The sequence below is a fragment of the Eubalaena glacialis genome, chromosome 2 (genome assembly GCF_028564815.1).
Source record: "Eubalaena glacialis isolate mEubGla1 chromosome 2, mEubGla1.1.hap2.+ XY, whole genome shotgun sequence".
In the NCBI taxonomy this organism is placed as follows: domain Eukaryota; kingdom Metazoa; phylum Chordata; class Mammalia; order Artiodactyla; family Balaenidae; genus Eubalaena; species Eubalaena glacialis.
The window spans coordinates 71,747,721-71,763,551 of NC_083717.1; the positions used below are offsets into that span (position 1 = coordinate 71,747,721).

General features: G+C 39.5%; 1 protein-coding gene across 8 annotated transcripts in view; it reads left to right on the plus strand.

Moving 5' to 3' along the window:
* Positions 1-15,831, plus strand: part of CSNK1G1 (casein kinase 1 gamma 1) — a 199,031-nt gene that overhangs the window by 173,379 nt on the left and 9,821 nt on the right. For 4 of the 8 annotated variants that reach the window (XM_061180205.1, XM_061180209.1, XM_061180206.1 and 1 more), the window contains 2 exons: positions 2,760-2,870; positions 12,636-12,742. In XM_061180205.1, coding sequence (XP_061036188.1) covers positions 2,760-2,870; positions 12,636-12,742 — 218 coding nt within the window. Of the gene's footprint in view, positions 1-2,759; positions 2,871-11,801; positions 12,170-12,635; positions 12,743-15,831 lie in introns of those variants that run through there. The other 4 variants (XR_009699385.1, XR_009699384.1, XM_061180207.1 and 1 more) reach the window with 4 other exon arrangements.

Consider the following 15,831-nt stretch of genomic DNA (forward strand, 5'->3'; position numbering starts at 1 on the left):
TTTTTAAGAATGAAGGGTTTACATGCCGATCTCCTCTGCTGGTTTGCTTGGTATAACTGGATCCTGTGCTGATTATGCCTAATCATAACCTCTGTGTATACAGCATTGCCTAGAGTACCTTTCAGGAACAGGTAGACTAGCAGAATTCTGTAGTTGTGAACATTCCTTGGTTTCATTTAGTTTCTCGGCACTCAGTTGCTTTCTAAAACTGGCAGATGAACACTTCTACTACATCAACCTCTAGATACCAGTCCAGGCCCTTAAATTCCAGAAAAGAATAGCCATAGAGTTTAGTATTATGGTGAAAGTAGTTCCCAAAGTAATAAACCAACAACCCCAGGTTCAGGTCTGTTCCTTGGTTTTGTTGCTTTCAGTGGATACAGAAGGCGTTGGAGAGCAGTAGAATGGTGCCATGTGTTCTTCACTTGTCACAGTGGAAGCATTTATGAAGCAATCTGGAATGCTAGCATTGTTTTTCTCTCCTCAAAAGATAAATAGAACATTGCTTTGAGGATGGAGATGGAGTGTAACTTCTGGGCCTTTGAAAAAATGTCTTGCTATTTTCATTTAGACAAAAATGTTAATTATTCCAACAAATTACCTATTTAGCCAGAATGAATATAAACAAGTACACAGCCCAGGGAATCAGACAGTAGCATCAAATCAGACTTCTGAGATGTATTTCAGTAAAAATAGAAATAATAGCTGATCCAGCTGTCCAGGGTTTTGTTAAGCTTGAAAGCATATGAGTGTTTTATATACGTTTCATCTGCCCTAAAAACAAATGCAAAACAGAGAGTGTTCGTGAGAGAAGTAATTGCACTGAACATGTATCATGGAACTAAAAACAGCACCAAATGACTTATAAATGTCTGGATATTTTTTAAGCATTTAAATTTTTTGAGAACAGACAATTCTATATAGTAGTTTAGGAGCTTAAACAGTCTACTTAAATATTACAAAAAACTCATAAAGTCCTAGAGAGAACTGAAGAGGCTATCACTAATAGATATTAGTTATAGATATTACTTATAATATTAGAAGAACAGATATATTCTCAAATCTCCAGTAGTGAGAATAAATGAGATTATGTGCTCTGAGATATGGATATTGGTTTATAAAATAGTTATGATTATGTTATAAACCACAGTCTTATTTTGGAAAATGAAATTTTTTGAACTTCTGAACTGAACTTCTCGGCAGAATTAATTGGGGTGGGGAGATATTTTGAGTAGCTTTGATTCTCTCAAATGTGACTAGCAGTATAAAACTAAACTCCTCTTTTGTAAGAGTATGTATAGCAAGCAAGTTAATACAGTTGCCTTCTTACAGAATATGCTCACTCCCTGAGGAATATCAGAAAACATGGCCAGGATCTTTTATAGTGCTGTTACCCATGTCACCTCATATTCCATTACTTAAAGAAGATGAGTAAGTTGTAGCTGGTGTACGACGCTTTTTTTAAATGGGAAAAGCCTTTTTGATGATTTATAGATGAGCTTTAAACAACTCTTGTCAATGAGTTACAGAAGGGGGTGAGTGAAATGGAGCCTCAAATCACTACTACTTTGGTCTTCCTTTTCCTTTTTATAGAATACAACATTTATAGCTGTGAACATTTCTAATATTTATAGCATCCTTACTGGTTTTCGTGCAGAGCAGCAATATCACGTCCCAACCCCTGCTGCTGTTTATATCAGCAGCAGTTAAAATTTGACTTACTAATCCCTCATTGCTGCCTCTCCAACACCTCATTTTTCATTTTTGTAGAGCCTTAGGACTGTTACAGCTGAGCATCATGATGGTAACACCTGCTCAGCCATCTGGCACAGGGGAAGCGGCACCTAAACAGATTCTTCAGAACAAATATCACATAGGAGCAAGATCAGAATAGTGTGAGATCTAAAAAAACAGGTAAAGAAGGAATGAAGAGAGCCTGAATGACAGCAAAGGTGAACGCAGAACCCAACGAGGTTTTGAATTGAAAGCCCTCCTTTTGCTGGGAAAAGATCTGCCTTTTGCTTTCTAGAAGAAAATAGTTCGTAGTAGTCTTATCTAAACTTTTTCTAATTCCAGGCTAGAGGCTGTTAGCTAGAGGAATCTGAGAAACATTGTAGCCTTATTTTCCCCCATCTTTTCATATTCTTGACCTGTGAACCTGCTTTTGAAGAGATACTTTGTTCATCCTTTTAGATAAGAAAGCATATTCCAGCTACTGTTCATTTTATCTTAGTTGAAAGTCTTCTGGAAGTTTATGTTGAGGGTAGTGGGCTCCCTATTCAAGGAAAAGGCTTATTACCTTGATTCCTAATGCTGGGAATTTTCTATATTGACTACTGTCTATTTAGATAGATAGTTAATTAGTGAAATGATTTGTAAGTATGATTATTCCTTTGTCCAACAATCCTAACTTTCTGAATTTGGTGTGCTTAGTGGCTACTGAAATTTTACTAATATGGAAGCTAAAAGGTGATTCCAGCTTTTGATAGTTTTTATTTTTTTTAACCTCCTCTTTTGGTGATTATTGTTTTTCTGTGTCTAGGCAAGGATGGTATGCTAGAGACAGTTATGTGTTGGCTCATTAGGCTGAAATGAATGTAGCCAAGCTATCTTTTTCTCAGTGCTTTGCAGCAGTTGTTCAAAATCCAAAACAAAAACAAAACCCTTAGGGACACTAATGTACTTGATTTTGATATTGCTTGCTGTTGCTTCACCTTTCCTTCCATATCTTGCTCTCATGCTTCCTAATGCCTGAGCAGACTGCATCGTCAGAGCGCCGAGGAGAGTGGGAAGTCCAGCCCAGCCGGCAGACCAATACCTCGTACCTGACGTCTCACTTGGCTGCAGACCGCCATGGGGGATCAGTGCAGGTACTTACGGCCTTTATTGCCTTTTCCTGGCCCTCCCAGCTTGGCTGGTAGAATGTTGGCTTGTTTCTGAAACCCAAGTTCCTTTAGAATGGAAACTTACAGCAAGGTTGAGCTGCTTTTATAGTTAACTGAATATCTCTGTGCTGATTTTCTACCTAGGTGGACTTGTAAGACTCACTTGTTGAGATGATTCTGGGTTGTTGTCATTGACTAAGAAATATCTATATGACTTCTGATACTGATTCCTGGTTAAACTAATCCTACAACCTTGATCCACTCATGATAGACCATAAAATAATGTCAAGGTAGAAGTCTCTTAGTGTCAAGTCTGGGAACTGCAAAGAAATATTTAAAATAAGTATTTTGGGGATAGAGGACTGCATATGTAGCTCATTCCATGATGATATATGCCCTAGTACATAAGGTGAGATTGTTCATTGGTCCAACTCAACCGTTTATGAGTGGGAACCCAAGAAGTTGGGCTACTTCTTTTTTTCTCCCTGGAATAAGTGTGGTCTTAGAGAATTATTTCTGATTTCATTTGGACTATTTTGAATCTCTATTCTCTCTTGTACTTAAGAACACCTTGCATCTCTTAACTTTTCATATATGTCACTATTTTAATAATCTTAACCTGAATATTTTTCTCATACTGGTAAGTGACACCACCAGTTGGGGCACACAGGTGAACCCAGAGCTACCAAATGTAAATTCTTATAAAGGGATAGGCAAGCCTTTTTCACACAGAAATGCATCTTGATAGGCTGATTGTTTAGGATATGCCTCTACATGGAGTGACTCACTGAAGATTGTGTTATTCACAGGAAGTTAGGAGACAGCTTTGTCCTCTAAACCAAAAATGATCTCATAGGAACATCTCATAGGTAAAAATGATGGATTGAACACTCCCACTCCTGAAATAACACTAAAAAAATGATAAAGGAGATTTTTTTTTTAAGGTATAAATCCATATAAGAATGGAGAAAACAGAAGAGGAGGCAACAGCGATCGGCTGTTAGAAGCTGGATAGCAGATGGGCAATTATTAAATGACTTAGGAGTCCCGAGAAAACCAGATTCTGAACCAACACAGGGGAAAGCTTGAGAGCCTATTTATACTGGGGAATCCCCAAAAGCCTCAGAAATTGGCCTTCTATAAGGGGGAGGTGGATGTGGAGGGGCATGTGCTAAAATAAAGATTGGTTTAAAGTCTGTTTGAGAAACCAGAGATCCCTAGATGTTCTCCTCCTTTCCAGCAAAGACCAAAGAGTTATTCTTTGGAGAGGGCAAAAAAAAGGGTCTCTGGATTAGGAGATACAAGGCACATTTGGGGACAGAATACCATACTGGAAAAGGGGAGATTAAATGAATGTGTGCATACTGACTGCCTGCTTTCCCCATTTAGTACTTCAGAATGCTGATAGTCAGGTATGTACCTTGCAGGCAGGAGATTGAGTCGGCTCTGGGGAATCTAACCAGCCCCAAAGAAAACATCTGAGCCTACTGACAACAGGGTTTCCCTAATGAAATGGCCCAGCCAGATCATTCCGCAGTGAGATCCGTACTTAAAAGTCCCACCCCTGTACTCACAGTGCCAGTTAACTTTACATTCTTCCACTTTTAAATATGGGCAAACACTCAGGGATTATCAGACTTCTGAGGAAAGCGTTTAATAAGATAGAGACCAAAACAAGCAATAACAGCAACAAAAAAATACCCTGTTATTAAAAACCTCAGAGATAGAAGATATTGCAACTGTGAAGCAAGGACAGCATGCTACCTTTAAAAGGAACATTCTAAGAGCAAACACACAAACAAAAAAATAGCTCTCCAAAATTAAAAACATAGTAAACAAAAATTTAAAACTCAGTAGTTTGAGTGTTTTATTTTTCTTTTCATAAGAAATATTCATGTTCTCAAGTTCTACATATATTAACATGTGTGCTCTGATGAATACAGCCTAAACAAACTGATAATAAATTCAGTAATTTTCTTACGTTATCTGAGCAAAAAATAATGATACTGGTTATATTCTTCTTGTTGATGTTTGAAACAGTTGCTGCTTATAGAACAATTTAAGACCAGGAATAATTACTAGTGCATCAGTTGAATGCTACATACATTCCTCAGATTAGAAATCCACAGCTAAAATTATCAAGTCATAAACAATGTATTTCCTCACAACTTTATTAATAATTTACACATGGCATGGAAGAAATGTTATTTCAAATTCATTTCTAAATAAAAATTTTGACAATTAAAAAAATAGTAATAAAACTCAGTAGTTTGGAAGATAAAGTTGTAAGGAAGTCTCCCAGAAAGTAGAGCAAAGAGAGATAAAGATAGTAGAAAACAGGGACTTCCCTGGTGGTCCAGTGGTAAAGAATCCGTCTTACAATGTAGGGGACGTGGGTTCGATCCCTGTTCAGGAAACTAAGATCCCACGTGCCAGGGCAACTAAGCCCGTATGCCACAACTACTGAGCTCGCGCACCTCAACTAGAGAACCTGTGTGCCGCAAACTACAGAGCCCACGCGCTCTGGAATCTGCGGGCCACAACTAGAGAGCCCACACACCCTGGAGCCTGCGCACCACACCTAGAGAAAGAAAAACCCGCATGCCACAACTAGAGAGAAGCCCGCATGCCGCAACAGAAGATCCCGCATGCGTCAGTGAAGATCCCACATGCCACAACTAAGACCCAATGCGGTCAAAAATAAATAAGTAAGTAAGTAAATAATTTTTTTAATTAAAAAAAAAAATAGTAGAAAACAACGTAAGATTTAAGGAGAGTCTGGAAGGTCCAATTTCTAAATAATGGGAGTTCCAGAGAGAGAACAGAGAAAGTGGAGGGGAGGAACTCGTTAACGAAATTATTTCCCGGAACTCATAAAGACTTGTTTCCAGATCAACAGGGCCCCCCTAAGTGCCCAGCTTAATGGATGGTGGAACCACACCAAAGTATATCATTGTGAAATTCCAAAACACTGAAGACAAAGAGTAGATCCTTCAAGCTTCCAGAAAGAGAAAACAGTCACATGCAAATAAAGGATCAGGACTTAGTATAGCTTCAGATTTCTGAATGGCAATGCTGGAAGCTAGAAGGCAATGAACAATACCTTCAAAACTTATGAGGGAAAATTATTTCCAACCTAGAATTCTGTACTCATCCAAACTGTCAATCTGGTTGGAATATAGAATAAAGACGTTTTCAGAAGTCTGTGGTCTCAGAAATTTTACATCTCATGCACCCCTATGAAGCTGTAGGAGGATGTGCGCTATGAAAATGAGTGAATAAACCAAGAAAAGAGTAAATATTGGATCCAGGAAACAAGAGATCCAGCGCAGGAGAGAAGCAATATTGATATAATGGTAAAGATAGAAGGTCCCAGGATGACAGTTGTACTCCAGTAGAAGAGGACAGCCTGTCCCAAACAGAGCTGGTCAGGAGGCCTTGAGAGCAATTTTACCAAAATGATGAAATGACTAGGATACTGATATGTCAGAATATCTTGAAAGTAGATAAATGACAGAGTTTGGTTAGAATTAGTGATTAGCAAAAAATTTACAAAAAACTAAGTAAAAATAAATTTTAAAAGATCATGGGCTTCCCTCGTGGCGCAGTGGTTGAGAATCTGCCTGCTAATGCAGGGGACACGGGTTCGAGCCCTGGTCTGGGAGGATCCCACATGCTGCGGAGCGACTGGGCCCGTGAGCCACAACTACTGAGCCTGCGCATCTGGAGCCTGTGCTCCGCAGCAAGAGAGGCCACGATGGTGAGAGGCCCGCGCACTGCAATGAAGAGTGGCCCCCGCTTGCTGCAACTAGAGAAAGCCCTAGCACAGAAACGAAGACCCAACACAGCAATCAATCAGTCAATCAATCAATCAATAAATAAATCTTAAAAAAAAAAAAAAAGATCATTAACTCCATGGAAAACAAGAAATTACACAAGGAAGGAAAGATAACCATGGTATACTCCATGACACAGCAGTAAATAGCTTTTAATAGTCATAATATAAATGCTAAGGATTGATCTAATCTGAATTACAGTATAAACTTTAATGGCAGAATAGAAAGATGGAAAAGGTGAATATACTGCCTAAAAGTGACAAATCAAGATGCATGTTATTCAGAGATACGGAAGCAAAAAACAAAGGAATCAGCTGTAAAGGAAGGGGAAATGGTGGAGTGGAAGAAAGAAATTATTGTTTTTCCTAAGAATCCTTGTAGGAATATTTGATTCTTTATATAATGTGCTTATATAACTGATAAAAATAAAACCTAACAATTAAAAATATATATATAAACATATATATGCACACATATCAGTTTCTAATTATCTCATTTGCAAAAATTTGTAAGTTTAATAATAGCCAATCCATCTACTACTGTTGAAATGTGAGTTATCACTATTATGGAGGGTAATTTGGCAATCCCTGTTAAAATCTTAAGTATCTACACTTTTTGATCCAGTGAATCCAGTTTCAGATAAATACCCCTCAAAAATGCACAGATCCTAAAGATACATGTTCTAGAACAATGCTGTTAAAAGAAATGAGTCTCATCTGTAATTTAAAATTGTCTAGTAATCACATTAAAAAATAAAAAGAAACAAGTGGAACTAACCTTAATAATATATTTAACCCAGTATATCTAAAATAGTTCAACATATAGTCACTATTAAAAATATTTGTGATATTTAACCTTTTTTTTTTTACTAAGTCTTTGAAATCTAGTGTGTATTTTACACTTACAGAACGTCTCAGTTCAGCATTAACTAAACAGATATAACACTTCCATACCATGGAGAGAGAGAGATCTCTGGATGTCACGGAAAATGGCCAAGATATATTGTTGAAAAAACAAGTGGTCCAGCAGTGTGTAAAATTTGGCCCTGTTTTTATTTTCACATATGTATGAAAAAATATATATGTCAGAGAGAATACACACACACATAAACACACATATACATTAGTGTATGCAGAGGAAAAAAAGATTATAGGAGTAGGGGTGGGAAAACACAACCAGTGGACCAAATCCCACCCTCTGCCTGTTTTTGTAAATAAAGTTTTATTAGAACACAACCACACTCATTTGTTTACATACTGTCTGTGTCTGCTTTCATGCTGCAGTGGCAGAGTTGTGTAGTTTGGACACAGACTCCATACCCCACAAAGCCTAAAATATTTACTACTTGTCCTTTTATGTAAATAAATACTTTGCATACCCTTATTCTCAAGGAACATTTACCAGATTTCCCACTAGACACTTCCATGTGATGATGTCACTGGAAACTTGCACTTTTTATGCTGTCTTTTTTAATATTCTAATTTATTTTTTACAACAAACATGCTTGCTTTGTAATTAGAAAATAAAACAAAGATAAATAATAATTTCAAAAGGGAAATGCCTGAGTCAGGCATGTCTGGACAGTTTACTAGATTTGTGCTCCTAGAACATGGGGGTGCTTATTTGGACAATGTTTCCTGCTGTCCACTGTGACTAGTTGTCTTTAGATTAGAATTGGAGTCAGCTAGAGTTTCTGGCAGCACTTTTGAAAAATACAACCTCCTTCAATTCCCTGGTAGAACTAAGTTCTGCCAGCTTCCTTGACACTTGGATAGGGGACAGGCAGTTGTGCCATTTCCCTAATATTATGTTAAGCTCTGCTGCTCCTCACTATATCTGTCTCTTTGATTTTAACCCCAATTTTTGTAAACTCATAAAGGCTGTGCTTTTTGCAAACCAAATCAGCAGTATCTTTTTAGCACAACAGATGCCCATATATTTTTGAGTTGTCTCACTTGCCAAAGTTAATGTGGTTGAACCGTGGTTGGCCTAACTGGATGACCTGAAGACACCATGGCCATGGTAGGGTGGGCAGAACGCCAGGATGAGAAGAGTTTGCTCTGATAAGGCGCATGGACACTCCCATTTCAACCTGTTTAATGGGCAGGTCCCCTACGGTTCTCATCCTTCCAGTATTTCCACAGATATTCCACATGTGGAAGGCCTAAATTAAAAAAGACAGAATATTTTTCTCTATCAAAAAGATGACTCTAAAATTGTTTGAATTAAAACATGTAGGAAATATAAGGGCATAAGACTTAAGAATGACATTTAACGTTTAATTAAGATTTACTTTGCTCAAATCTTTATAACTTATAATTATTTACAACTCTTATTAAGGTTAGCGTTATTACAGTTTTATAGATAGGGAAGCTGAAGTAGAGAATTACCAAATGCATTAGTTGTGAGAAGTAGCATTGAAATGTTGATTAGCAGCTAAAGTACTGCTTCCTTTGGTACACAGCTCTGATTTTTCTTCATGGTAACATTTTGAAAAATGGGGCTAATAACTCAAATCTCTGAGACTTTTAAAAGGGATGTTACCAATATTAAGGGCTAAAGTTCAAAATAGTACTTCACCTTAGTCTCTTTCATGAATAATCCTGTATTAATTACTTTGGTCTTGTGTGATATAGCCAGAGGAATGTGAAATTAATATTAGTGATTGCAGCAAAATAAATTGTCAGTATTCCAGATATACAAATAACGCTTACTTTTTAATTAAGTTATTCTAAAATAATCAATGGAAAAGTATAAAAATGATAGTTTCAAATACTAATAATTTGTTACATTCGTTAGGTTCTTTACAGTTTTTCAAATTGCTTTCCTAAACATCATTCTATTTAACTACCATAGTAATTATAAGGTAAATAGGAACAAGGTGGTTATTGGCCTAATTTTACAGAATTAGAAACCAGGGCTCAAAGAGAATGTTGATGGTAGAGCTAGGCCTGGAATCCAGCTCTTGGGTCACCTACACTAGGTGTTTGTTCCACTGCACATCTAGGCAACTGTTCAGTGGTTTGACGAACTGTACCTTCAACCTGAAATAATTAAGTGGATGCTCTAGAGACCCAGATTAGTTGCCATTGATTCCCGAGTATATTCTAGGTGCAGTTAAGTTGAAGGTTAGACAACTGGTGGTAAGGTTACCATTTGTGCCTGATTTGTTTGAGACCAGATACTCATGGATACAGACAAGATGTCTAGTCTGTAAAATGGGGATAACCTCTTCTTCCTTAGATTGCTCAAAGACATTGCTTGTGGGTCAAGCGGCAACATAGTAAGGAGAAATTAGAGAGTTATGAGACATGCGAAACACTGTAAGCACGTGCTGTGACCCAAAGTCACCAAGTAATTCACAGTGGTGGTGCTTACTGTCGCTTTGTTCACGTCAGTAGAGGCCAAGACATTTTATTTAACATCTTGTCTAGTTCCTGAATTGTTTACTAAAAAACTTACTGTGATTTCTCCTTTAACCCTTGTGCTCACAGAATGAATTTACCAGCATTATCACTAGTGTGCAGCCAGAATGTGCCCACAAGAAGCATATATAGGCTGAGGAAATTAACAGGACAACATTAGCATGACAGGCTGTGGTTTCTCCAGTCTGTAAACATTCTCTCCTCAACTTTTCATTTTTGCTTGTTTTCTCCCAACTTTTCATTTTGAAATTTTAAAATCTACAGCAAAGGGCTGGGGTGGGGGGGTGCAGTGAGCCTGTGTGTACCCTTAACCTAGATTAACAAATGATTGATTTTTGCCATATTTTCCTTAACTCGGGAGGGGGGTGTTTTCTAAACTATTTGTAAGTACATTTTATCCCAAAATACTTCAGCCTGTATCTCCTAAGAATGAAGCCATTCTCTCATGTAACCAACAACACCATTGTTATATCTAAGAAAATTAATAATTCTATAATAGCTAATGTACAGTCATAACACATTTCCCCCAATTGTCTCCAAAATTAATTTTATAGTGTTCAGGATCTAATCAGGGTTCTTGCATTGTATTCGGTTGTTATGCCTCTTGTCTTTTTCAACCTCTTAGTCTCTTAATCTCTTAATCTATAACAGTCACCTCTGTGTTTAAAAAAAAAAAAAAAAAAGATTTTTGAGGCATTTCTTTTTTGAAGAATCCAGGCTTGTTGTCATATAGAATGTCCTGCATTTTGGATTTGTCTGTTTTTTTCCATCATACTTAGATTCAGATAAAACTTTTTTTTTTGGCAAGAATACTATATAGATAATGTTATGTAGTATTCATTATATCCTGTCAGGAGATAAATAAGGTTAGGTTGTTCCATTGATCAGAGATGGTATATTTGATCACTAGCAGAAACTTGGGTCTCCCATGGGTTAAGTCCAAGTTTAATATTGTATGTTTCCTTGACTAACTGTACAGCATTGTTTTAATTTTTTTAAAGCTTGTATAATTAATAAGAGTAATAAATAGTTCTGGTTTAGAAATAATGGTGGGCATAGACTTCTGGTAAGTAGTATTCACCTTGTCTACCCTTTCCTCAAAGACTCCTTATACTAAACATTTCCTTCCACCTTCCTCTTTATAAGTGTGCAGGAAATTTTTGCAAATTAACTGCTAATGAGGACCCCAGATCTAGAGGGAGATAAGAGTAAACATTTATGGAGGGAGAATAACAGTACTATGAACGTTTACTGAGCCATTACCATGGACCATGGCACTGGGCTAAGCACTTTCTGTGGATGGTCTGCGCAGTAACCCAGTTAGGTAAGCAGCATTGTTTGCCCGTTTTACAGATTAGGAAGCTCAGGCACAGAAAGAGTGAGATCTTGCCCAAGGACCCACAGCAAGTAAGTGGTGGAGCTAGGGCTCAGAGCCAGGGCTGAGTAAATCCAGAGCCCATTTCTCATCTACTGCGCTGTGCTGCCTCCATTACTGTGCACCAGCTGTTTTACCACACACTGTCTCATGCATTTTCTTGTATAATTCTCACATCAGTCTGTAAGCAGCAGTCTCATATAGATGAAAAGTTACTTACCCGAGGGCGTGTGGTATCTGAACCATTTATCCTATTTTGTGGTTCTCTCCCATGTTTCAGCCAAGGTCTTTAACAGCAGAGTGGTTTGTCCAGCGGGGTCCCTTTTCCCACTTCCCAGCACCCACATAAACAGGAATCATGTGCTGGAAATGAAACCAGGTGACAGAAGCAGCTGCACAAGCAAGAGAAGCCTGATCGGTTCCACCTAACCAGATGACAGGAGTGAGAGCCTTCAGTTACAATTCGGGGACCGTCCGTGAGAGATGGGATGACACTGAACCTGGAATAAAGGTTGTTGAAATAAGACTGGTCTTCCAAGGGAAAGTGTTTCCTTACTGTCTGCCGTCTCACCAGAGAGGATGTGGCAGTCTTAGTTGAGTAACTTCAAACCAATGGTCCAAAGCCATGAAGAAATTTCTGAAGGAAAGTGTGATTGCTTATAGTTTTTGATGCTCACTGTTGATTTCCTTTATAGAATTTTTTTTAACATCATCACTGAGTCTGTATATAATTATAGCATAATAAACTGAGAGGAATAGAATTAAAGACAGTAATATGACCAAAAAGTTTATACGATTTTTGTGAGGATTAAATTGATATACACACACACACACCACAATGTAGCAGAGTTCCTAACACAGAGTAGGCATTCAGTATGGAAGTTATCATCATTATGTAATTAACTCATTGAGTTTTGTGCTCTCACATGATATGGGTCTGGGAACATTCCCTAAGTGAGGACATTTAGCCCCCCAACCCAGGAAAACAAACATCCCAAACACTGCCTGGCTGCTACCTAAGCTGGAGACCAGGTCTCCCCTAGGGACCCTCTGCCGCACTGGCACGAGACTCCGATTGCCGTGGTGTCCGTCACACTCTGTCCTTCTGTTTCAGGTGGTTAGCTCAACCAATGGAGAGCTGAATGTCGATGACCCCACGGGAGCCCACTCCAATGCACCGATCACAGCTCACGCCGAGGTGGAGGTAGTGGAGGAAGCGAAGTACGTTCATCTTTCAAGGGGGCTCTTGAGTTATAGGTTGAAAAACCTTTTCTCTGTCTCTTCCTGTCGTGTGCTGCTCATTTCAGACTGGATACCTCATGCTTGTGCCCACAGCTTTCTTCCTTTGACCATTTTATTTTTTGCATGGTACCTTAAGGCTGCTGCTGCCCTTCTTTAGCTGTGATTTCTGAGAAGACAGTCACATTTTTAGTCCACATGGATGAAAAGACATAGTGAACTAAAAGAATCATGGTATGAGAGCTACAGCACATAGCAGTCCTGAGCCTCTTGGGGCCCTGGAGCCTCTTGCTCCCTAAGGGACACAGAGAAGAATCTGCTTGTCTAAACCATGGGCCATGCTGAACAGCATTTGATTTCTGGTTCTTGGCTAACCACTTTGCATCTATAGTCCTAGACAAGGGTCTCAGAGCCCTTTTGTTCTCACTTAGATGATTCTGAATTCAGAGAGACTCAAGATAAGTCAGTCAAGAAAAATAGTCTCTGCACCTGTTGAATGAAAGAGTCTTGGGATGGAGAGGAAATCACACTCATCCCAAGAGGGTGAGGAGGTTACCCCACTCCCTTTTCTGCTTCTCTTGCATGTTAGTGTCTTGCCCTGCCCATACCACCAGCCCCTTGGTGCTCTCTGCATGGTCTGTGTTTAAACTCTTAGAAAATGGGGTAGAAGGTGAAATAACTGCTGATTCTGCTGCAAAAGCAGCATTTCTATCACTTCTTTCCCTTTTTGCCCCATCCCAAATTCAGGTCCAGATTTAAACTCCAAGGCAACATGAGGTAGGGAGAGAGAAGTCCTTCACAAATCAGTAACCGCTGCCACCCCTGATATGGATGCCTTTTCTTATAAACCCTTTGCGAACATCCAGGCTATCCCAGTATCTTGTTTTCAGAAGCAGGCAACATTTTTATAGTGATATTGTGCCTTAAGTGATCTCTTGAGCCCCCAACTAGCCTAAGTCCAAACCAGAACATGCTTATGCCTCAGTAAAAGGTAGTAAGAGGCTAGTCAAGATCTGCGTTCTTCCATATACAACTTTTCATGGTTGTCCCCCTGCCCACTCCGCCGCTCTGCTGCCCATCTATTTGATGAGCTCACTGTTCTTTCGAGAGGTCCTTTCCTTTAAAAGCCAGGACTTGAGGATTCCTACCCAGTAGATAAAAAGCAACCGAGGGTGACTTGGACTCTCTCTTGTTGAGTCCCTACTGACTGTAGGCAGCTTCAGATGCTCCTCTCCTGGTTAATGTAAGGCCCGAATACGTAAGGAGGACAAGGGAGTGGGGGTCAATGCCAGGAGGAGACCATTTTTAGTAAAAGGAAACATGCTGCCTAGTCTCAGGGGCTTTGGAAGTTTTAATGGTGCTCACAGTTTTTCAGTTTCCATGACAAAACTTCATTCTCCCAAATAAACAGTGTGGTACTCCTACCCTCTGAGTTCTCAACCTTGGCTGCACTTTGGAGTCTCCTGGGGCATGTTAGAAAATACAAATGCCTGAATCCTGGCTACAGAGATTCTGGTTTAACTTATCACGGATGTGGCCTGAGCATCAGGAGTTTTTAAAGTTCCGGTGATTCAAATATGTCGCTGAGGTTGGGAACCACTGTACTGGGTCTGACGGCAATGTTTGTGGTCTGATCCAAACATTGTCTGGGCTTGAAAGATGGCTGCGCCCGTTCCCATCCCCACCTCACTCCCAGTTCACTGTTGTGGCTATTACTTTGAAGGCCAGAAGTTGAGCTCTGGATTTCATACTATACTTTGAATACCAGGATTGAATGGGCTTTATTAGTCTTATAATATGCCCTATACAGAATTATCTTTGAACCCATTTATCTCATTTCATTTTGGTAAATGTGTACACTAATTGTGTGAGTGTGGTGTTGTGTTCTGTGTATAAGGTAGGGGACCATTCACACACACAGATTTCAATCTGGTGTGTTCTGTTCTGGTATAATCTAAATTCTAGATGTAAAGAGAATTTAAAGTCTCCCCATTTAGCAAAGACCACTGTGCCAGGTTTGAGCCTTCTGAAAGATGTGGAAACCAGAGGGGAGCAATCGTATTTGACCAAATGTCATCCAGAAGCTCATGGCTTAGGACATTTTGTGTGGCATTTCCCCCAGTGATTTCATGAGCTACCAATCCATGTTGTCCGGGGAACTGTCAGGGCACAGCCATGTGTTTTTCCTCTTGGCCTTCTATGTATTGGTTGGGGGCGGGGGAGCCATGTGTCCATCTGCTTGATCACTTTCACGGGAAGAAGTCACAGCTAGAGAAGCACAGGGCATCATCCCACGCAACTCCTCATTGCACACAGCTGCGATGCCATTTGTCCATGCAGCCTGCTTGTGGAAAAAAGGGGGCTGTTGCCTACATTAAGATTCAGCTAGAGTACTGGGGAAACAGTGTGGAAACCTTCACTTCCCAGCTTTTGATTTTGGGTTCCTCAGCCAGCTTGTTTCGTGTAAAGGAGGAGAGATATAACAGGGTCTCGTTTTTTGTTCTGTAAACAAAATAAACATCTAACTTACCCTTTTCTCTAGATATAGGACACATGTCCTTGTTTAAGGGTGATTGGAAGGGTAGTGAGGCAAGGCAAAGCTTTTTGGCTGATTTTTGTTACGGTAAGAACACAGGAATTTTTGGTTATCCACTGAGTTTAGCTACAACTTAGCAAGTGTGGACCTCATTTTCTCTGAGAATTAACAAGAATGGGATTTAGGCCTTTTTCTGGCAGTTACACCTTAATCCGAGCAGTGACCCTCCTCGCTCGTCACCTCCTAATAAGATAAAGTGTCTCTTAAGCTTGTTTTCCCCTCTAGAGGAAGAGCTAACTGCTGGCTGCTTTGGTCAGGCATGTTGGTCTTAGAGAAAGGCTAGGGACTTCTCTTTCCCTCAGAATATTTGGGAGGTTAGCTTAACAAATTGCACAGTAAGACTTCATGTGGGAACCAAAATGGTTTGGCCTGGGTGCCTGATTGAATTCTTACAGGCAGGATCATATGCTCTTTGTCCTGCTACCTTCCTGGAAGTTGCCCAGGAAAGCCCACTCTTGGGGCTCCCACCAACTCT